The 25059-nt window shown below is 43.2% G+C and overlaps 1 protein-coding gene across 1 annotated transcript in view; it reads left to right on the top strand.

The window, feature by feature from the left end:
- Nucleotides 1-25059, top strand: part of COG2 (component of oligomeric golgi complex 2) — a 237479-nt gene that overhangs the window by 206923 nt on the left and 5497 nt on the right. Inside the window, exons 16-17 of the mRNA XM_029594187.1 lie at nucleotides 15074-15213; nucleotides 22310-22496. Of these exons, the coding sequence (XP_029450047.1) occupies nucleotides 15074-15213; nucleotides 22310-22496 (327 nt within the window). The remainder of the gene's footprint in view (nucleotides 1-15073; nucleotides 15214-22309; nucleotides 22497-25059) is intronic.

Below are 25059 nucleotides of genomic sequence, written 5' to 3' on the forward strand. Positions count from 1 at the left end.
TGCAGGTGCTGGGCATGTAGCCAAACTAGATATCCCACTCGGAACTGTGTAGCTGGTCTGCGTCTGACATCCATGTGTTTCTTGGCTTGGGGTGCAGCCTTGGCAATTAGCTGGTTAGTTCAGGCCCATAAGTCCTGGAGTTCCTAGGCCACAAGTCGGGCTGCTGGGCAAGACACTGAGAGAAGAAGTGGTAGCGAAACTCATGGATGCTTGCCATAGACAACTTAAAATGGGAAAGAGCTGGTGGCACTACCCACATGTTTATTATGTGAAAACTCAGCCCAGGGTAGCAAGGTGGCCCAGTCATCTTGTCTTTCATTGAAATATATGCAAAGAAAGATTTTGAGAACCTGATTAATTCTCTCCATCTGTCCGTTCTGTCCATTGCATTGAGGATGGTATTAAGTAGTAAAGTCTGTGTAGCTGTAGAAGAGGACCGGAAGGCTCATCTGCATACTGCTTCCAGCATCCCCCGGGAGAGGAGTCCAGAGGTCACAACAAGCGATCCAGGGATTGAATTCCACAGCCCCAGCTTCCAGAGGCCCTGCATCCTTTGCAGTAGTAGATTGCAAACTGGTTAAAAGACAGGAAACAGAGAGTAGGATTAAATGGTCAATTTTTCTCAGTAGAAAAGGGTAAATAGTAGAGTGCCTCAGAGATCTGTACTTGGACCGGTGCTTTTCAATATCTGGAAAGGAATAAGACGAGTGAGGTTATCAAATTTGTGGATGATACAAAATTATTCAGAGTAGTTAAATCACTGGTGGATTGTGATACATAACAGGAGGACCTTGCAAGACTGGAAGATTGGGCATCCAAATGGCAGATGAAATTTAATGTGGACAAGTGCAAGGTGTGCATATAAGAAAAAATAACCCTTGCTGTAGTTACACGATGTTAGGTTCCATATTAGGAGCTACCACCCAGGAAAAAGATCTAGGTATCATAGTGGATAATACTTTAAAATTGTCAGCTCAGTGTGCTGCAGCAGTCAAAAAAGCAAACAGAATGTTAGGAATTATTAGGAAGGGAATGGTTAATAAAACGGAAAATGTAATAATACCTCTATATTGCTCCATGGTGAGACCGCACCTTGAATACTGTGTACAATTCTGGTCGCCGCATCTCAAAAAAGATATAGTTGCGATGGAGAAGGTACAGAGAAGGGCAACCAACATGATAAAGGGGATGGAACAGCTCCCCTATGAGGAAAGGCTGAAGAGGTTAGGGCTGTTCAGCTTGGAGAAGAGACGGCTGAGGGGGGGGGGGGATATGTTAGAGGCCTTTAAGATCATGAGAGGTCTTGAATGAGTAGACGTGAATCGGTTATTTACACTTTCGAATAATAGAAGGACTAGGGAGCATTCCATGAAGTTAGCAAGTAGCACATTTAAGAGTAATCAGAGAAAGTTCTTTTTCACTCAACGCACACTAAAGCTCTGGAATTTGTTGACAGAGAATGTGGTTAGTGCAGTTAGTGTAGCTGGGTTCAAAAAAGGTTGGATAAGTTCTTGGAGGAGAAATCCATTAACGACTATTAATCAAGTTTACTTAGGGAATAGCCACTGCTATTAATTGCATCAGTAGCATGGGATGATCTTGGTGATTGGGTAATAAAACTGACAGTCGCTCAGCAGCGCATGGTTCGGAGAGAGGTATCTTCAAAGGATACTAATGATGCATTAGAAATAGGGCATCCCAACAGTGAGGTTCCAATAATAAGAAAAGTAGTCCAAGTGCCTGTAACTAAAAACTCACCTGAGCTAAAAAAAATTCTAACTTATCCCTATCAGTTAAAAAGCAGATGAAATTTAATGTGGAAAAGTGCAAGGTGATGCATATAGGGAAAAATAACCCATGCTATAATTACACGATGTTGGGTTCCATATTAGGTGCTACAACCCAAGAAAGAGATCTAGGTGTCATAGTGGATAACACATTGAAATCGTCGGTTCAGTGTGCTGCGGCAGTCAAAAAAGCAAACAGAATGTTGGGAATTATTAGAAAAGGAATGATGAATAAAACGGAAAATGTCATAATGCCTCTGTATCGCTCCATGGTGAGACCGCACCTTGAATACTGTGTACAATTCTGGTCGCCGCATCTCAAAAAAGATATAATTGCGATGGAGAAGGTACAGAGAAGGGCTACCAAAATGATAAGGGGAATGGAAAAACTCCCCTATGAGGAAAGACTAAAGAGATTAGGACTTTTCAGCTTGGAGAAGAGACGACTGAGGGGGGATATGATAGAGGTGTTTAAAATCATGAGAGGTCTAGAACGGGTAGATGTGAATCGGTTATTTACTCTTTCAGATAGTAGAAGGACTAGGGGACACTCCATGAAGTTAGCATGGGGCACATTTAAAACTAATCGGAGAAAGTTCTTTTTTACTCAACGCACAATTAAACTCTGGAATTTGTTGCCAGAGAATGTGGTTCGTGCAGGTAGTATAGCTGTGTTTAAAAAAGGATTGGATAAGTTCTTGGAGGAGAAGTCCATTACCTGCTATTAGGTTCACTTAGAGAATAGCCACTGCCATTAGCAATGGTTACATGGAATAGACTTAGTTTTTGGGTACTTGTCAGGTTCTTATGGCCTGGATTGGCCACTGTTGGAAACAGGATGCTGGGCTTGATGGACCCTTGGTCTGACCCAGTATGGCATTTTCTTATGTTCTTATGTTCTTAAAATACAAACAAAAAACAAACTTTGAAATGTTTGTATGCTAGTGCCAGAAGTCTAAGAAGTAAGATGGGAGAATTAGAATGTATAGCAGTGAATGATGACATAGACTTAATTGGCATCTCAGAGACATGGTGGAAAGAGGACAACCAATGGGACAGTGCTATACCAGGGTACAAACTATATCGCAATGAAAGAGAGGAGCACCTGGGAGGCGGTGTGGTGCTTTATGTCCGGGATGGCATAGAGTCCAACAGGATAAACATCCTGCACGAGACTAAATGCACAATTGAATCTTTATGGGTAGAAATCCCTTGTGTGTTTGGGAAGACTATAGTGATAGGAGTATACTACCGTCCACCTGGTCAAGATGGTGAGACTGACAGTGAAATGCTGAGAGAAATTAGGGAAGCTAACCAAATTGGTAGTGTGGTAATAATGGGAGACTTCAATTACCCCAGTATTGATTGGGTAAATGTATCATCTGGACACGCTAGAGAGATATTCCTGGATGGAATAAACAATAGCTTTATGTATCAATTGGTTCAGGAACTGACGAGAGAGGAAGCAATTTTAGATCTAATTCTCGGTGGAGAACAGGATTTGGTGAGAGAGGTAACGGTTGTGGGGCCGCTTGGCAATAGTGATCATAATATGATCAAATTTGATTTAATGACCGGAAGGGGGACAGTAAGCAAATCCACGGCTCTCGTGCTAAACTTTCAAAAGGGAAACTTTGATAAAATGAGAAAAATAGTTAGAAAAAACTAAAAGGAGCAGCTACAAAAGTAAAAAGTGTGCAAGAGGCGTGGTCATTGTTAAAAAAAAAAAAACAAAACATCCTAGAAGCACAATCCAGATGTATTCCACACATTAAGAAAGGGGAAAGAAGGCAAAACGATTACCGGCATGGTTAAAAGGGGAGGTGAAAGAAGCTATTTTAGCCAAAAGCTCTTCATTCAAAAATTGGAAGAAGGATCCAACAGAAGAAAATAGGATAATGCATAAACGTTGGCAAGTTAAATGTAAGACATTGATAAGACAGGCTAAGAGAGAATTTGAAAAGAAGTTGGCCGTAGAAACTTTTTTAAATATATCCGAAGCAGAAAGCCTGTGAGGGAGTCAGTTGGACCGTTAGATGATCGAGAGATTAAAGGGGCACTTAGAGAAGATAAGGTCACCTTGGAAAGATTAAATGATTTTTCTTCGGTGTTTACTGAAGAGAATGTTGGGGAGGTACCCATACTGGAGAAGGTTTTCATGGGTAATGCTTCAGATGGGCTGAACCAAATCACGGTGAACCTAGAAGATGTGGTAGGTCTGACTGACAAACTTAAGAGTAGTAAATCACGTGGACCTGATGGTATACACCCCAGAGTTCTGAAGGAACTAAAAAATGAAATTTCAGACCTATTAGTAAAAATTTGTAACCTGTCATTAAAATCATCCATTTTTCCTGAAGACTGAAGGATAGCTAATGTAACCCCCATATTTAAAAAGGGCTCCAGGGGCGATCCCTGAACTACAGACCGGTTAGCCTGACTTCAGTGCCAGGAAAAATAGTGGAAAGTATTCTAAATATCAAAATCACAGAACATATAGAAAGACATGTTTTAATGGAACAAAGTCAGTATGGCTTTACCCAAGGCAAGTCTTGCCTCATAAATCTGCTTCACTTTTTTGAAGGAGTTAATAAACATGTGGATAAAGGTGAACCTGTAGATGTAGTGTACTTGGATTTTCAGAAGGCATTTGACAAAGTTCCTCATGAGAGGCTTCTAGGAAAAATAAAAAGTCATGGGATAGGTGGCGATGTCCTTTCATGGATTGCAAATTGGCTAAAAGACAGGAAACAGAGAGTAGGATTAAATGGACAATTTTCTCAGTGGAAGGGTGTGGGCAGTGGAGTGCCTCAGGGATCTGTATTGGGACCCTTACTTTTCAATATATTTATAAATGATCTGGAAAGAAATACGACAAGTGAGGTAATCAAATTTGCAGATGATACAAAATTGTTCAGAGTAGTTAAATCACAAGCAGATTGTGATAAATTGCAGGAAGACCTTGTGAGGCTGGAAAATTGGGCATCAAAATGGCAGATGAAATTTAATGTGGACAAGTGCAAGGTGATGCATATAGGGAAAAATAACTCATGCTATAGTTACACAATGTTAGGTTCCATATTAGGTGCTACTACTCAAGAAAGAGATCTAGGCGCCATAGTGGATAACACATTGAAATAGTCGGTTCAGTGTGCTGCGGCAGTCAAAAAAGCAAACAGAATGTTGGGAATTATTAGAAAGGGAATGGTGAATAAAACGGAAAATGTCATAATGCCTCTGTATCGCTCCATGGTGAGACCGCACTTTCTATACTGTGTACAATTCTGGTCGCCGCATCTCAAAAAAGATATAATTGCAATGGAGAAGGTACAGAGAAGGGCTACCAAAATGATAAGGGGAATGGAACAGCTCCCCTATTTATTTATTTATTTTATTTATTTAAGGTTTTTTTTATACCGGCATTCATGAACTCGTTCACATCATGTCGGTTTACAGAAAACAGGGGTGCGGATTATACAAACCTATGAGGAAAGACTAAAGAGGTTAGGACTTTTCAGCTTGGAGAAGAGACGGCTGAGGGGGGGGGATATGATAGGGGTGTTTAAAATCATGAGAGGTCTAGAACGGGTAGATATGAATCGGTTTTTTACTCTTTCAGATAGTAGAAAGACTAGGGGGCACTCCATGAAGTTAGCATGGGGCACATTTAAAACTAATCGGAGAAAATTCTTTTTCACTCAACGCACAATTAAACTTTGGTATTTGTTGCCAGAAGATGTGGTTAGTGCAGTTAGTATAGCTGTGTTTAAAAAAGGATTGGATAAGTTCTTGGAGGAGAAGTCCATTACCTGCTATTAATTAAGTTGACTTAGATAATAACCACCGCTATTACTAGCATCAGTAGCATGGGATAGATTTAGTTTTTGGGTACTTGCCAGGTTCTTGTGGCCTGGTTTGGCCTCTCTTGGAAACAGGATGCTGGGCTTGATGGACCCTTGGTCTGACCCAGTATGGCAAGTTCTTAATTGTGGTCCTTGGTCTGACCCAGCATGGCAATTTCTTATGTTCTTATGTTTTAGTAATATGACATTTTTTCAAAACATTTTCATTCAATTCTTGATTGTTATTCCACTTATATGGGTAGATTTTAAAAAGCATTTACTCGAGCAAAACTGGTTTTTGCTCGAGTAAATACACTTTACTCAAGTAAGTGGGCTTTTCAAAATTGCTACAATATATGCCATTGAATTGTCCATAGGATTTACTCAAGTAAGTGCACTTTACTCGAGTAAATAGCTTTTGAAAATTGCTACGATAGTATGTCACATTTACATGCGTAACTCCTTTGAAAATGACCCCCATAGGGAGCAGGTGCATCAGGCAGTTGCATCAGGAATGCACTGATTCTTTCTTCCATCTTTAAAACTGAAAATCAGACTTGTGTCTCTTTCTTAATTTTACTCACAAAAAAAAAATCTCACTCTCACAATATACCTTATGGACTTTGCCCAACCAAAGTGAATTTCTCTCTCACTCCCTGTCATTTCGGTCCCCTCTTAAACTCTAATTTTCTCTGTTATATTTTTTTCTTCTTTTTTAAAATTTTCTTACTTTTTTTGTCTGTTTTAAGAAAACTTTTTTTTTTTTTAAAGTTTTCAAAAACCTACCCTAAGAACCAGACTTCAAATGATTAATTTAGTCCAGGGAAAGAACTGGTCTTCAACTGGCTTTATTAGGAAAGCTTTAAGCTTGCCCAAAAATTGGACTTCTGTCCAATTAATGGACTTTAATTAATGGACTGGATGAAGTCTGGTGTGTAGTCCACCTAAACACCAGACTTCAACTAGTGAATTAAAATTATAGTACACCATTTCAAAATCAAGATTATATCATGCCCGTGAGTTTCAAATACTTGCAAATCAAATCAAATGTATTTTATGAGCTCAAACCAAGTCAAAAGATAATAGCTATTATGAAGGGATTGCTGATCTACATCTGACCCCTTTTTCTAGAATCCAAGAAACAAAATAAACCAAAATAAAAAAAAAAACCTCATGAAACCTCTAATTTCACACATCTTCCTTGTGGAATGGCAGAGACCAGTCAAACCACATGAAAAGAGTGCCAGAAGGGAGGAGAGAGAAAAAATTAAATCACATGGGTCACATCTGTGCAAATCAAGTAGAAAAACAACCATGAAAAGAAGATGCTTAGGAATTGATTCCACCTTAAGAAAAATACACAATAACAAGATAATAACAGGACACACAATACACCAAACATACAAATGAACAAGAGAAACTACTTATTGTAATTCTTATTTTATCCACCCACCCCCTCCTTTTACCCATAGCAACATTAGATTACAGAGGAAAAATTGCTTATCTGTTCCAAGCAAGCACAATAAGGTGGTGGTAAAAATATAATTAAAACAGACTGACCTTAAGTATTTTGTTGGCTTAGGGTTTCAAGCACCATAATTGTGGAGATTTTTATGATTTCTCTCTAATTTACCTGACAAAAATATCAACCAATCTCTTGCAGTACAATGTTACCACTTTTATTTTCTAATGTAGCTACATGCAGAAAACCTTACTTGGAGCAAACCGTCAGTAGGTGTTCCCAAAATCCAGTACATACAGTCAGACTTATATACATTCTCGAACACAGAGTCTGCATGAGTTAGCAATATATATCTTAGATCATGATCAATTAACAGTTCAACATGACCTGTCCTAGTTATAATTACCTATACGACACAAATATAAAGGGTCATGATTCAGATTGACCAATCTCAGTTTCACTTCTGCATTTTACTTCAACATCTTATGTCATTATTAGAAAAAGTCAGCATGGCCTAAGTTCTAATTATAATTCATCTAGAAGCACAATGTTTTGTTACTGATAAGAAAGGATCACACAACATTATATCTATTTTCTACCAATTACAATTATCCTTTTTCATGTCCATGGAGCCAAACATTCTAACTGTACAATCTTGAGCAAGTTTATTTACTTATCTTTTATTTTCATTATAATTTAAAATAGCATCTATTTTATCTATCAAGCATAGTAAAAATCAGTAAAGAATATTATAAGTTAATAAGACTATATTGGACAAAGATACAATAAAACTTTTAGTATCTTCAGGACCATGTGGCTAAATTGGTGGTCTTTCTTTACCTCGTTAGCAGCCTGCGACAAAGACTGCATGCTTTAACCTCTTCTGTCTAGGATGTCTGATTTGTTCCCTAAAGAAGGAGTCTCTCCCATTTCTACATTTCAGGAATTCCTATCAGAAATCCAACGGTGGCAAATAGTCTGCCTCTATCAGGCAGGACTTCCCTGTATCTGGAGGAGCCCAGCCAGCTTTCCGAGGTTGGTGCACGGGGCACCGCCAATAGGAATGGGCCCCGAGAGATTTCCCCTCCGAGACAACTGAGGTCTCCACCCTAATTGCCATCCTCTTCATTGTGGTTGTAGGTTGCCTTCTCCTCTTCACTCTGTTCAGAAGAAAGTTCTACCAGGATCCCTTCAAACCCCTTACCTGACCTACCTCCACCAGAAGACTTTTCATACTCCACGTTCCTGAACAAGCTGGGTAAAGCAACTTGCACTGAGGTCTTCAGGCTACTCTAGATTCTGGAAACTCCGTCTGAACCAGCAGTGCTCCCAGTTAAACAAATTCTCTGAGATTTACAAATAAGAATGTGGGATAGTCCAACCTCCAGTGCCGCAATAGCCAGAAAATTTAAACTAAAATACAGTGTTCAGCAAACTCCTGGTTTTGGCATAGACCAACTGCTGCACCAGCCTGTGGTAATGAAGTTGGTGTTAACATGAGCGAAAAAGAGAAGAATTTTCTCCAATAGCCCCTTCCCAGGGAAAGACCCAGGTTGTTGGACTGTTTAGGAAAGAAGGTCTTCCAGAGCTTGATGCTCAACACCCTCATCACAACTCATCAGCTCTTTATAGTGCAATACTTACATGACTGCATTGCCAAACTGAATCTCTGGTCAGGGAGCAGGAGGGCTATTGGCCACCTTGCAGAAGATGATACAGCTACTGTTCTTTGATGCCATGTATCGTCTTCTGCCGGCAGAGCTTGAGCTCCCTGCTGGTCTGCTGTTCTCGGGGTGCATCTTACTGCGAAGCTCGGCATGGCGCAGGTCAAACATCAGCTGTTTAACTGCGTGCGCTACGGAGGCCCCTCCAGTTCAAACAGCTCCCTGCCGGTCTGCTGTTCCCGGGGTGCCACAGGGAAGGTCGGCGGCACCCCAGGAACAGCAGACCGGCAGGGAGCTGTTTGAACTGGAGGGGCCTCCGTAGCGCACGCAGTTAAAACAGCTGATGTTTGACCTGCGCCATGCCGAGCTTCGCAGTAAGATGCACCCCGAGAACAGCAGACAGGCAGGGAGCTCAAGCTGTGCCGGCAGAAGACGATACATGGCATCAAAGTTAGTACAGGCCATTTCCTTGTCATTTGTTTAGATATATTAGAAACTCATGAGGGTAATATACTGCCTGAGATAGAGGACACATGATACAAATGTTTACTTTTTTTAGTTCATGGTATAGTTCAGTGATTTATGTGGATGTTCTCTGCCTTACTATAAAAAACAAAACCGAAAAAATATCCCACGGACGGCCACCAGGGGGAGCTCCGTACAGAGCCCGTCATGGGGACAGAATTTTTTTTTTCTTATTTTCCTCCTCTAAATCCTAGGTGCGTCCTTATAGTGCGAAAAATACGGTATATTATTTTATTTGTATAGAATTAGATAGATATGAGCTGCTTTACATGCATTTGAAAAAATTATGCATGCAAAACACGTGTAAAGCAACTCATTTTCATAGTGGTGGATTTTTAGGAAAAATATCACCATGATATGGTTATATCATGTAATAAACTGTTTTTGCACATTAAACCCTTATTGCAGGACAGTAAGTATCCCTCTAAATTTGTACCTGGTGCAGTGGAGAATGAAATTACCTTATCTATGGTCACAAGAAGTGTCAGCGGGATTTGAATGCAGGCATCTTTGGTTTGCAGCCTGTAGAGAGTTATGCAGTCCCTCATCCTGTTTGCCATAATCTACCTATGTAAAGCAGAATTTTCAACATTGTTGGCCATCAAAACCAAGTCCCGAAACTGGTTGGATGCAGCAGAAATGCCTTCTGATACAGCAAAACACAACTTGTTTTCATGTTCTGGTTGCTTCAAAGTAACAGCAACTGTGTAATTAAGCTCTGCACCACTTTTTAGGCAAATTCTTTGCTGTACTGAATATGATTTGCTTCCTGGTGAGTCAGAATAAAGTTTTAGAAAATAACTATCTTGGGTTCTTGTTTTGCTTTCTCTGATTTTTACTGGAGGCTTTTGAAACTATATTAAACTAGCTGGTGTTGCTCTGGAAATCCTGTATCAAATGGTCATCTATTTATATATTTGTTTATCTATCTATCTATTTATTTATTTATTTGCTTAGACATCTTGTATTCCAGCAATCCACAAATTTTGGATTGGTGGAATGCATTTTAGAAAGTGGTCAAACAAAATGGAACATATTTTGTAAAATCAATGGAATGTACAATGTTTCTAGTTTGAATTAGAGGCGATGAAAACTGCAACTTTCATCACCTGTTGTTGTGTTCGTGCCTGTTCTCGCCCTCACTCCACCCTCTCTACCTTAGTGGCGACTCCCTTCGGGTCTGACGGACAGATGCTGTCACGGCTTCTCCTCGCTGCTTCTCCCTGGAATCCCCGGGCTGGCCTGACGCTGCGGATCCGCCATGTCCTGATGACGTAAGGGTGTGCGTGCGCTCCACAGTTTGTACCAGCAAGGGCACGAACCTCGGGGGGTGTCCCGTCCCCCCCCCCCCGTAGTGACGTCATCCGCTTCCAACTTAAAAGGTCTTTGCTTGCAACTACGAATCGAGTTAGCAAGGGGAATTCTTTCTCCACTTCTCTGCCTCCACAAACTTACCAAGGGGTAAGTTTGTGGAGGCTCCTCGGGGGCCCCGCTCTCTCTTCTTGATTTAAGAATGTAAGATGGGATCCGGTACTCGCTTCTCGAGGGCCTACGTCCCTGAATGCTCAGAAGACTCCTGATTACCTGGACGCGATCGCAGACGTGAACACTATGAGTTCTATTACAGATAGGAATCGGTACTCGCTTCACGAGGGCCCATGTTCCTAAAACTCTTCTCAACTCTCTTCTATCTCAGAAGCTATCACATACCTATATCTTGTGAATTAATATTATAGATTGCAGATAGGAACCGGTACTCGTTCCACGAGGGCCTATGTTCCTAAAACCCTCCAAGACTCTCTTCTATTCCAGAAGCCATTTCATACACAGATATTGTGAGTTCTCATTCCAGACTGCATATAGGAACCAGTACTCGCCTCCGGCTCCTGTTCCTGAATATACTGAAGACTCTCTGTTGCATAGAAGCCATTACAGATATCTACAATTGTGAGTGTATCATCTACTACTGGTTATGTATCCAGCATACCCTGTCTACTCACTACCTATAGTCTCTCTCTACCGCTCAGCATCCCAGAGACCGCAATTCCAGTATCTGAGGGACTTCAGCCCTGCTGGGCACATCAGCTCACTACTGCCATCTCTGGTGGTTCTACTTCCTGTCTAATAAAGAACTATCTGTGTTTGTCTCCATACTCCAGCCTAGCCAGTGGTCCCTCTCAGGATATCCTCCTGGGGGCACTGTCATCTGCCATTGGCCCAGGGATTCACCAATTTACATTAAGTGTTCATTCCTTACACTCCTAGAGCAGTATTATACAGACTGCCATTCTGTGGGAAGCCAACCCATCACAGATCGTTAACTCCGCCTATGGAGTATTATAATTGTTAGCTCTTCCCCTTAGCAGGGTGATCCATAACAGATTGCTAACTCCCTGGCGGACTTATAACAGATTGCCAACTCCTCCCCTTGGCGGAGTGATTATTACAGATGCTAACTCCGCCCTTCTGGGGAGCAGATTCTAACAGATTGCTAACTCCGAGCAGCAGATTGATAACAGATTGCTAACTCCTCCCTCTCCAGGAGGAGATTGATAACACCTGTGAGAAATTATCACCCCCTTTCACCTGTTGTGTTCTATTTGACAAAAATGAATCAAATTGCTGCAGTACTGTTCCAATTACCCAAATCGATGAGTTATCACTAGCTGGAAAGGTGGCCTTTTTGTACCTTATTAGAGAAATATTGTACTATAAACTCACATTCTAAGGGACATATTGTTCCATCCATTGTTCTAGTTCTTTCATAATTTGGAATAGTTCCTACATGTGATTCAAATGCTTCTGCAGCCTATTAATGAAATGTCCTGACCTAAATAGTTTCTTATAAAATGCCAAAGCATCCTTATATACCTTCTTTCTATCAGCATCATGGTGGATATGCTTATGGTGTTCCAGCCAATGCTGAGCTTCTTTGACTGTGTCAGCTATTTTGAATACCATGGAACATGCTGTCACATCAGTGCAAGCTGGTTAAAGATAATCCGCTGGCAGAAACAGCACAGGACACAAGAACTGGACAGTGTAGGGTCTTATTCCTGACCGGCTACCTTCCCTTTGGATTGAGCCCACAGGTTCTAGTGGCAGGCAGGGCTTTTCCTGGTGGTGCCCTTGGGACAGGAGTACAAGCAGAGATGATGCAGGCTGAGTCAGGACAAGCAGCAGGCAAAGCAGCATCACAGGCAGTAACTCATTTACATATTGTTGAAGGGACTCATCCCTTCAACAAAATCACTTTCAAGTCTTTCAATGTGAGATAGAGCCCTGCTAATAATTCCATGACTTCCCACGAGGGAAATAAATTACACAGAGATCAAGAAACAATTTTTAAAACCAATTCCTCACAACCAGAGTAAGAATTATAATTGTAACATGAAAGGGCTAAACTTAACCAATGCACTATTACAACACCAGCTTCTCCTTTCAATCCTGGAATAATGATCATATGTATAGCCTAGTGGATATGTTTTATTTACATTCATCATAATTTGCATCATTGTGCCATGATTCCATTATACAGAGAACATCTAAATTTCTCTCTACTACCATAACAAATATAACAGAGCCTTTATTCATGACAGACCATGCATTTATATATCCAATTGTTATATATTATTTCTTTTTACAATATTTTAACACATTGTGTAGATACCATCTTTGGGTAAAGTAAAATTTGCTTCCTGTTACAAAAAAAATTGATGCTTAACAATATTATGGAAAGTGTTATAATGACCCATTCCTAATACTCAGGCCGATACAGTAAAGTTCGCGGGAGAGTGGGCAAGCACAGGCCAGTGTCCTGTGCACACGATTCAGTAAACTAAAATATTTAAATTAGGGCCGACAGTAAAAACAGGCTCTAGGGACACTAGTGCGTCCCTAGCGCCTCTTTTTGGACAGGAGCGGCGGCTGTCAGCGGGTTTGACAGCCGACGCTCAATTTTGCCGGCATTGGTTCTCTAGCCCACTGACAGCCACGGGTTCGGAAACCGGACGCCATCAAAATTGAGCATCCGGTCTTCAACCTGCGAGCCGTGGGCAGATTTCAAATGTATTTATTTATTTATTTAAACTTTTTTTTAACTTTCGGGACCTCCGACTTAATATCGCCATGATATTAAGTCGGAGAGTGCACAGAAAAGCAGTTTTTACTGCTTTTCTGTGCACTTTCCCGGTGCCGGCAGAAATTAGCGCCTACCTTTGGGTAAGCGCTAATTTCTGAAAGTAAAATGTGCGGCTTGGCTTTCTGTATCACGTGGGAATGACTAATAGGGCCATCAAATTGCATTTGTATGTTACGGGCACTATTAGTCTCGGGGGGGTTGGACGTGCGTTTTCAACGCGCTATTTCCCGTTACTGAATAAGGGGTAAAGCTAGCGCGTCCAAATGCAGGCTAACAGTGCACTCCATCGGAGCGCCCTGTACTGTATCGGCCTGACTGTTGGGATAAAACCTTCTTCAACTTGCTATTTCTTCCAGTCTTCCCATACATCATTAAGCCCTGTACCAAATATTCAAAACCAACAGGCAATAGATTATTCATGAATTACTCCACTCACAGAGAACTAGTTATGAACATTAAATAACCTGTATAGTAACTTGCAATCTCACTTGAATAAGCATTTAAAGGAGCATACCCTTAGGTGGGAACTAGCTTGTAGATTTTCCACTTTATCTAGGCACATCGGGCTTGGTTGCATCATCCATGGAGGGGGCAGGGCCAGGTTTGGCATCCTCAATAATGGCAACAGAGAGTTTAGCTTTTCAGTCTAGGAACCTATTCCTAATGCTGGTTATGCAAGTCAAGTTAAGTGCTTGATGCAGCTTTCTCTGGCTAGAATAAAATGCAACAGTGCTAATCAATTCCTGTAGACCTTCCACTTTCAGGGCACATCGAGCTTCGTCATGACACCCATGGAGGGGCAGGGCCAGGCTCGGCATCCTCAGCAATAGCACCGGGACCTGAGTGCTGATTCAGCTTGATTCTACATGTAACTGTGAATGCCAGATTAGTCAAGTATTGGACAATTCCTTCACAGTCAAGGTCATGTAAATGATGTAATAAAATATTATAGTTGATGTAATCAAATGCAGCATTCATATTGAGTGATATAATCAGCGCATCCCTTCCAATATCAGTCTTGGTTCGAAAATCGGGCGTACATGTGCGTGCGCCAGGTTGTGCGTGCACAAGTACGTCACACGCGCTCCTTTTAAAATCTACCCCTATGAGTGCATTCTTTGCTTAAGTACTCATTATAAGTTTCTAAGATCACTAAGTTGTTAGTGTTTGTTTTGGTAACTTAATGCCTTTCAATAAATCTCTCCTCTGAGACAATTGAGTGTGAGTGCCTAGGCTGATCGGATCGCATATATAAGGTAAAATAAGTGTTAATTTCTGTGTACTGCTTGTTCCCTTAGGGAGGGGGAAAAAGGGCAGAATTCAGTCTGCAGCTTGATGCTTATTAATGCCCTATAGCAAGCCCTATAGCATAGTAACATGTATTGTCTAAGATATTTTGTTTTAATGTATTTTGGTCATTGATATTATGTTTTATATTAGTTGATTGATATTTAATTTGTTTTTATGATCAATTTAACTATACATTTCTTATGGGTTTCTTTGTTTTTAGTGTTTTTATATATTATATGTTGATTCTACTTGATTATGTATATTTGTTCTTGTTTTGGTGTTTTGCCTTGCCTTGAGCACTTATAGTGATAAAGTGAGTAATAAATCTGTAATGTCTGAATGTTTTATTTTCTTTTAACCAGGAGGTGCCAACTAAAGCTCTACCTTATGTTGATAATGCTCTGAAACCCTTATATCATCTTCAAAATGAGTACAAGGATATCCTGAAACAATCCATCATACAAGGATGGCTGAAAGGGGCTCTTTCTGAGAGCACTCAGAAGTAAGTTAAATAAAATGAAACTGAACAGAATGTCCTGTGTTTGAAGAATAGTTCCAGTCTTGTATTGTTTTCAGCTAAGGAAAAGATTTTTTGAGGCAGATTTAGTATTCACATTCTCTTTTGTTTTTTTTTATTTTTATGTTGGGGTAGGGATAGGGGGACCCTTAACCTCCTCAACCCCATGCAATTGCCTTCTGTCTAGCCTGCCTCCCCCTTCCCCATAGCAGGTGTAAACACTAAGATTTAATATTCTGAGTAAGAAAGCTGTGGTACAGTGTGTTTATATATACTATATTTTGTTTTGATACCATCTGAATTATTTTCATGTTTAGCACATTTCAAATTTCAGTATTTCATAGTAACTAATGTTTCCTTAGTAGGTTTTCAAATGTTATCTATTTATCTATTTATCATATCTATCTATTGTTCTTGAGCAGGGGTGGGCAGTTCCGGTCCTCGAGGGCCACAAACCAGTCTGGTTTTCAGGATATCCCTAATGAATATGCATGAGAGAGATTTGCATGCACTCTGCCTCAGTTGTATGCAAATCTATGTCATGCATATTCATTAGGATATCCTAAAACCTCGACAAGTTTGTGGCCCTCGAGGACTGGAATTGCCCACCCCTGTTCTTGAAGATGGGTCTTATCCCATGTGCTGTCCCATCATATGATAGGTCCAAGAAAACAGAGGTAGGCGATCTATAATAGCCGTCAGGTAAACACAAGAATAGATGCCTTTGTCTTTTCCAAATGTTTATTAGAGTAGAGTCGTATATGTAAAAATGCCCCACTCAGGCCGAGTTTCGCAGCTCAACAGCCGCTGCCTCAGGGGCTTAAGCAATCCAAAGTCTTGAGTTAAGTTTAGGAATGTCATCAAGCAACAAATAACTGCATTTTAACTTGTAATCCACCATTCAGTGTGCAATCTCTACTCGTAGATAGAGATACGAGTAGAGATTGCACACTGAATGGTGGATTACAAGTTAAAATGCAGTTATTTGTTGCTTGATGACATTCCTAAACTTAACTCTAATAAACATCTGGAAAAGACAAAGGCATCTATTCTTGTGTTTACCATCATATGATAGGGCCTTTGAGAAGATAGAAATAAATTTGTTGAACTAGGCCTTGTGATATGAAATTCCAAGGCGGCAGAGTTGGAAACAGCATTAGGAATTATATTTTTCATGAAAAGAGTGGTATGTGCCAGGAATGCCCTTCCAGAAGGGTTATTGGAAGCTAAAAAATGTTTTAATGCATGGGGTAAACACAAAGTATACTTACTTGTGAAAAGTGAAGAGGTACTGTAAGAATAAAATAGTGACACCTGCATGGAGTAATGATTACAATTTTAACAGCAATGGTATAACTGCAACAGGCTTCCAAGAATGCATTGTGTAACCTGCACAAAGCAGCAGTTAAACATCAGGCATCCAAGAAGGCACTGTGGCAATCTGCATGAAGTGACCATAGTTAAAACCCAAATTTCAATAAGCTTGGGGAAGTAAATATTTTGGAAAATGGCTTCACTACTTTTGGAGCTGTTCTAATTGTTAGAAAACTTGTACACATTCTGGGCATGCTTAGGACTGATTATGGAAGGTAATTGTAGGAAAGGGGTTGAAATTTCAGTTGAAAGACATGGGGAGTGGGGAGCTAGCATTGAGTTAAGTATGTAAGTTTATATGCTTGGGTCACAGGTAGATGGGAGGATCACTTGGTTACCTGCCTATCTGAAGCGAAGGTGGCAGATCTCACATGTCACATTGCTAAGATTTTAGATAGTGCTGGGGTGGAGCCAGCTGTTTTGGTGAATGTGGGTACCAACATTCGGGCCGATACAGTACAGTGCGCTCCAATGGAGCGCACTGTTACCGGCTTTTGGCACGCTAGTTTTACTCCTTATTCAGTAAGGGGTAATAGCATGTCCAAAACGCGTGTCCAACCCCCCCACCCTGAACCTAATAGCGCCCGCAACATGTAAATGCATGTTGATGACCCTATTAGGTATTCCCGCGCGATTCAGTAAGCAAAATGTGCAGCCAAGCCACACATTTTGCTTTCAGAAACTAGCGCCTACCTAAAGGTAGGTGCTAATTTCTGCCAGCACCGGGAAAGTGCACAGAAAAGTTTCCGAGCCCGTGGCTGTCAGCGGGCTCGAGAACCGATGCCGGCAAGATTGAGCGTCGGCTGTCAAACCCGCTGATAGCCGCCGCTTCCGTCAAAAAAAAGGAGCTAGGGATGCGCTAGTGTCCCTAGCGCCTCTTTTTACCGCCGGGCCTAATTTAAATAAATTTAGATACTGTATCGCGTGCACAGGAGAGTGGGCATTTGCCCGCTCTCTCGCATTTTTACTGTATCGACCCGAATATAGGAAAGTGCAGGAGGGAGGTTATAGAAGCCAAATTTAGGATTTTAGATAGAAAGTTGAAATCCAAAACCTCCAGGAAAGAATACTTAGAAATGCTCTTCATTCCACTTGCAGGACCCCATGGGCAGGCAGGGCTCTAGAGTCAGTCTCAATCCGTGGATGAGAAGATGGTGCAGGGAAGAGGGTTTTAGGTTTGTTAGGAACTGGGCATTATTTTGTGGAAGGAGGGCCTTTTTAAAAGGATGGGCTCCACCTTTACCAGAGTGGATCCAGGCTGCTGGCACGTTCCTTTAAAAAGGAGATAAAGCAGCTTTTAAACTAAGATGATGGGAGAAAGCAGACAGCTGCTCAAATGCATATGATTTGGAATGATGTATCTTTGAAGGATATTAATATAACAGAGAAAGTAGGGATTGCAATAAATGCTAAAGTGGACCAGGTGCCTTTAACTAAAGAGCAGACAGAGCAGAAAGAAATCCAAATTACCCCTGTTAATGCAAACAAAAAACTTACTTGGAATTGTGTGTATACAAATGCTAGAAATCTAAAAAATAAGATGGACGTGTTAGAGAGTATAGCACTGGATGAAGATTGATATAATTGGCATATCAGAGACCTGATGTTAGAATTTGCGGCTTGCAGGAAGGCCTCACAAGATGCAGCACTCACCCCAGACAGCTTCTGATGCAAACAAACTCATCTTCTCAGTTGAGACATCACTGCCAAGCTGCCCATACTTGAGCATCATTAGGCACGTATGCATCCTGCTGAACGCAGATTAAAGGTCCCGCAGCGGGAACACTCTTGTGAGGTGATTCCCGATTACATCAGCACTGTCCTGCTTTTAAGCCCAGTTCTCTCTCCTAAACGCTGCCTCAGCAACGGGTCTCGTGCCTTGCAGTGCATGTTGCTCTAGTTCCTGATGTCCTGCGTTTCTGGTTCCTGCTGTTCTGTATTCCTTTGCTTCGTCCAGCCTTGCCTCATCCTGCTTTGTCTTCTCCAGCGTTGCTTCGTCCAGCCTTGCCTTCTCCAGCTTTCCTCATCCAGCCTATCTTATCTAGCCTCACCTTATCTTATCCATCTTGTCTAGTATCTTGGCCTGTCTCTCCGTTTCTTGACCTCTTGCTTGGACCTGACCATGATTGCCTGCTGCCTTGAGATGATCATGATTGCCTGCCACCTAATCTGACCCCTTGCCTGGACCTGACTACTATTGCTAGCTGCCTGCCCCGACCTTGCCCTGTCTCTGACTATTAGTCTGCTGCTTGCCCTGACTCTGGTGTGTTTCTGGACTTTAGTTATGTTCATTTCCTTAGGAATCTGCCTAAGTTCTGCAAGCCATCAGAACCCAAGGGGTCAACCTGCATGGGAGGCAGCTGGTAAAGGTGAAGCTCCAGACTGTCCCGCTACAGGGCATGTTCTCCAGCTTCCAGCAAAGGTCTCGTGGGTTCACCCTCGAGGCTGCATCAACTATCTCAGAGCACAAAGGGCTCACAAACCTGCTGTCCATCACAATTTGCTGAGGCCATGAGCTCAGTGGAACATGAAGAACAAGTAATCTGGTCAGGAGCAGCAAAATGGAACACGATGGAACTCTGGAATCAGATGGAACTCCATGGAGCAGATGTAACTCCCTGGAGCTTGTAACTCCATTCGAAGGCCCTGAGGAACTGAAGCAGGGCCTTTATTTAGGGCAGATCCAGGAAGTGCCAATAGGACGTCATCCAGAGGGCCGAAGGGGCTTCCTGCTTCTTGTCCTTTAAATGAGGTGGAGAGGTGCGTGCCCGCGCCTAGAGGGACCCCGGAGGATGGAGGGCGGAGCTAAGCCTGCAGCGGCAGCCTGCTGCAAGGAGGTGAAGAGGTAGGCCGGAGGCGGCTCCTGCTGCAAAGAGGAGCCAGGCAGCATGCGGCATCCACACCATGAGGATGGAGGCCCGACAGTGGCGGCTCGCACCGCAGGAGGGAATCCCGGCAGGGACTTCCCGTGGAGATGGAGGCAGCGGCGCGGCTCCAGCCGTGCAGGAGGAAAGCAGCAGCAAGGCCGTGAAGACAGAGGGAGGCGCAGCTCGCAAGTGGTCTGGGCTGCGATGGCGGTAGGTGGAGAGCCAGTCCGCGGGATGGGGTCTGCGGACAGGATTGTAACACCATTCATTCGTTGTCTACTTTGATAGCCCAAATCTTTTTTGTGGCCAAAGTTTTCATTCTTGGGGAGCCCATCTTAATACAATATGCTTTCAGGAGGCTTGAACTATAGAAGACTAGCATTGTAACAAAAAACTTTTAGAGTTGAGCGCCATATTGAAAGCTCTCCTTGTGTTTGAGGAATGGCTAATATGACCAATATTGCAAATCCATATGGACAATATGGACAATCAAGTAGCCATGTAACCGGCGGCGAGAGCGGCTTCAGCAGCCCGGATTGGGCGCTCCCCATGCGAGGCGGCTTCCAGCAGCCCCCGCCGGCAAAGATGCATGAACGCACGTCCAAGGTCATGGCGTGTGTTCATGCGCCTTCGCTGCCTTGAGCGCCTAAATTGGGCATACAGGCGGGCGCTCAAGCATGAACGCACCCCTGTATGCCCAATTTGGGTGCTCAAGGCAGCGAAGGCGCATGAACACACGCCATGACCTGAGCGCCCGGCTGGACGTCCAAGGTCATGGACGTCCCCTGGAAACGCTCCACATCCAGCTGCAACCTGGGCTCCAGCTTGGGGGGCTTCTCTGTGGCCAGCAGCCGGGCCTCCAGTGGACTGGCCGGGGGTGCGGCAGGCGCCGCCAACAGCGCCTTCTGCCTGGCCTTCACCTTGCCTACGTCGTCGGCCTTCAACAGCGACTACGGCGGCCTCTTCTCCAACGCGGCGGGCGGCGGGGTGGCCGCTGCCGCCTCCTCCTCCTCCACCTCCTCGTCGCAGGCCAGTTGGCCTTCATCTCCAAGGTGCACAGCTTGGCGGCCGAGGGCCTGTACCATGCGTGGGCATGGCGCACCCCTACGAGTCCTGATACAAGTCGGGCTTCCACTCGGGTCTGTCGGGGGAGACGGCGAACGGTGAGACATGCACGGCCAGGCGGCGGCGGGGCCCTGGCTGGAGGTGCAGAGCCCGGCCGGCGGGCTGCAGCCCTCCCCGCAGCCGGGCGCCTACAGCCCAGACTTCGGCTCGCTCACACACTCGGCCTGAAACACAGCACCAAAACAGAACACCTTCCCGCTGCCGTGAGCGCCCGCCTGTACGTCCAATTTGGGCACTCAAGGCAGGGAAGGTGACGTCGGACGTCCAGCCTGGCGCTCAGGTCACGGCATGCGTTCATGCACCTTTGCTGCCTTGAGCGCCCAAATTGGGCATACAGGCGTGCGTTCATGCACCTTCGCCGGCAGGGGCTGCTGGAAGCCTCGCATAGGGAGCTCCCAATCCGCCCCGGGCTGCTGAAGCCGCTCTTGCTGCCGGCTGCCCCCGGGAGGCAAGGGAGCCGCGGTGCGCACCTCAGGAGGAGGGGAGAGAGGACTGAGGCTGCTCCGGAGCTTTCAGCGGGAGACCAGCACCCATGGACGCCCTTCTGCTGCTGCTGCTGGGGGCTTGCGTGGCCGCGGCCAGGGCAGGTGAGTGGGAGCTGGGGGAAAGTTTGCCCATGAAATTTCGTCTCTCTCTTGCCCGTCCGAAGGAGGCGGAAAATCGGAGCTGCGCGCACAGGTGCTTTGTTGCGCTCCCTGCCGTCGATCGCCGGCTGCTGGGGCTTTCTGGCGCCGGGCGCTCAAGGCAGTGGGGTCTGTAGGAGGACCATCCACTTTCCTGGTGGAATGACATTTCAAATGACATTTCAAATGACAGGTACCAGCGCACCCAGGATACTGTATAGGCGCTGTATAGCGCTCTATACAGTAAAATGGATTGCGCACGCCTACCGCTTCATGGACCCACTTTGGACGCGGCTTGCATTTCTTTTGAATACTGTATCGAGTGGTATGTGATCCAAACTGTGTGTGCGGCAAACGAGGGTGTGCCTGGCACTGCCGCACTCTTTCTTACGCGTCCTTACTGTATCGGCCTGTGTCTCTGTTGTCTTATTTATGAATTCTGCTCACTATGCCCTTCTCCATTGCCAACTCCCAACTCTGTGCTTTCTATTTTACTGTGCCATATCCTTGGAATACATTTTCTATATTGGTACATCATGCTTCCTCTCTAGCCTTATTCAAATTTAGACAAAAACTCACCTTTTTGAGGCTGCTTTTCAATCTTAACTCATCATTCTCCTAATTACAGCCTTGTTTGTTTTAATAAATTAAATTCCAAAGTCTCATTTGGCCTGTATGTTTGTCTTGACTAGATTGTAAGCTGCTAAGAACAGGGACTTCTTATGTGTACAGCAATGCATATGTCTATGAGCACTATAAAAATAGTAGCAGTAGTATGGAATGGGCATTTTCAATTATCCAATTTACCTGGATAAATAGCTTATAAAAATTGTCCTCTGAAAACATTAGCATGCCATTGCTCTTACTGCCCACTAGCCTGTCTCCACTGAAGCCATAGGTAACACATGAAAGTTCACCCTAGCACCTTGGCCAATCAAGAAATGCAATTTTGTCTAATGGTTTGGTAGTTTTAATATTGGACTAGAGTTTGTAGGACCTAGGGTGTTTGCTTGGAACTACTATAAAGAAGAGTGGGGAATTCTGCAAATATTATACAAAAGAAAACCCACCGTTATTTCTTTTGTGACTCAGGTACTATGAAACCATTTCTGACATACTGAATTCTGTGAAGAAAATGGAGGAAAGCCTGAAGCGGCTGAAACAAGCTCGTGAACGTAAAACAGTCACTTCCAACAGCATTGGAACAAATGGAGGAAATAATGATGACCATAAAATAAGGCTGCAACTAGTTCTGGATGTTGAATACTTGGGAGATCAGGTAAGTGAGGATTATAATGCCACAGGGGCTAAAACAACCATGCTGCAACGTCTCATAGCTCTGTTCCAGCTGTTTCTCAGGGCACTTTTTGCCCTTTCAAAATTCTGCTGCCTGCCGCGGCGCCCCCTAAGTCTGGGCGCCCTAGGTACAGGCCTAGCTCGCCTAGTGGTTCCACCGGCCCTGCAAACAGCCAAAGCTACACTGGAGTAACTAAGGAACAAATAGGTAAATGTTGTGGAGTGTCTCATTCAGAGCCCTGACCTCAGTCTAATCGAAAGTCTGTGGCCTGATTTGAAGATTGCTGTCCATCAGTGCTCCACAAGAAACGTGACAGAGCTTGAACAGTTTTGTAAAGAAAAATGGTCTAATATAGTGGTTCTCAACCTTGGGTCATGGACCTCCAGGGGTTTATGAGACCATCCCAGGGGGTTCCTCTAGAACAGAGCTTTCCAAACTTTTCATGTTGGTGACACACTTTTTAGACAAACATAATTTCGGGACACAGTAATTCAGTCTACTAGCAAACCAGAGGTTAAAGGTTAAACGAACAAAATGTATTTCGACAATTTATGTATGTTTCCTTAAATATATACATAATTGGTGATAATAAGAAAGTCCAAAGGGTCTTCTGCGTAATTTTAAAAAGCTGGCCAGTTTCACACTATAAAATTATTTGATAGCCTCATTCAACTAATTCTATATGGCTATGAGAGTGAAGTCTGGAATTTATAGGAAGGGACAGAATGTCAATATAAATCCTGCACCTCCAGTTCTGTAACTCTGTGCATCCACTGAAATTCCCCCAAACAATGGAGCTTGGATGTTTCCCTTACAGCACATCATACTAAAGATGTTTTCAAATTCTGGTGTCACCTCACAGTAACAGCAGCACAAACACCTTCCACCGCCAGGCACATTGTGAACGAAAATAAAACCTCGCAAAAAAAAAAGACACTCAAAATCTATACTGCAATCCCATCATAACATAACAGTAATAACACCAAGGACTCAAACAACAATAACCCTACCTGTGAAAAAGCAAGGGTAAATATTATACTGGGTCCTAGAATACCAATACACCACCTACTGAGGAAACAAAACAAACCCGATTGCTATAGATCCCTATGCTAGTGAATTTCTCATCATGGTCACACACACAGAGCAGAGACAGACCCTCACCAAATACAGAATACAAAATAAAGGAGCACAAATTAGACAAAACCTGAAATGGAAACCCCAAGAAGCCAGACTCTGTGTATTAATAATGGAAAAACAGAACCACCATTCCTCATAAAACAAATAAAATCAAGAAACATAAAGCATCAGTTATAATAGTAAACCATACTAATAAAAGAATATTTTAAAACTACTGATAAATAGAATTTCTATTCATTAAAATCATATACATTTTTTACAATTTCCTAAACACCAATAAAATATTTCAAAACAGCACATATATCAAATAACACCCAATAATTAAAACTAATAAGGATTTTAAAAAGCCCCTGCTGTCCATACGTGGGAGCTCTTGATTTCCAGTCACCCTGATATTGTCAAGGATTAGGAGGTTATCCTCTCTCTCTCACACATACTCACATTTCCATTCTCTCTCACACATATACTGTCACATACATACACATTCATGCTCTTATACCCACCATAACCTCTCGCTCTCACAGACACTGACACACTCTCAAGCTCTAAGACACTCTCTCTCCCTCCACACACACACCCCCACACAAACTCTTACTCCCCTGGATTTTCTCATACATACTCTGTCTGGCTCCCTCACATACACACAAACACACACACCCAGGCAAGCTCCCAGTCATTCTCACACACTGAAACTGACCCCCAGGCAGGCTTCCATTCAATTTCACACCACTCCCTCAGGCATGCACACATTCATTCTCACACACACAGACCCCCAGGCAGGCACCAATTCATTCTCACACACACATACACCACACACAGGCCGGCACCTATTCTCACACATACAAACCCCAGGAAGACACCCATACATTCTCATACACAGACACACCCTCAGGCAGGCGCACACTAAAGGCAAACCCCCTCTCTTTCTTTTGCCAGCAACCTCGGAGCCTCTCTCATTCCTCTGCTGCCACTGTCACTGCTGCCGCATGGCTATTGGGGAGGCGCTGATTGCTGCTATTGGCACTGAAGTCCATTCTGCTGCCTCCTCTGTGCAGGCCCGTGGGTTTCCACTTCCTCCATGTTGATCTCGTACATTGTGAAATCAGCATAGAGAAAGTGCTACTCTTGCACATTACCAAAGATTACATGTGCCAATCAGTAAAAAGTAATTTATTTCTTTTTTTTTTTACCTTTGCTGTCTGATCTTAGTTTTCTAATCGGTTGGTCACAGGCTTTTTTGTTCCACCTCCCCTTCTTATTTTTTTGCCAATTCCTTTCATATTGTCTTTTTTTCTATTTCTTTTCTCTCCATCTATCTTCTTCCCTCAAACATTCAGTCAGGTTCTCATTCTCACATGCTTTCTCTCTCTCACACACTCACAGGCTCTCTCTCATACAATCATTCATA

Source organism: Rhinatrema bivittatum, chromosome 3 (genome assembly GCF_901001135.1).
Source record: "Rhinatrema bivittatum chromosome 3, aRhiBiv1.1, whole genome shotgun sequence".
Taxonomy (NCBI): Eukaryota; Metazoa; Chordata; class Amphibia; order Gymnophiona; family Rhinatrematidae; genus Rhinatrema; species Rhinatrema bivittatum.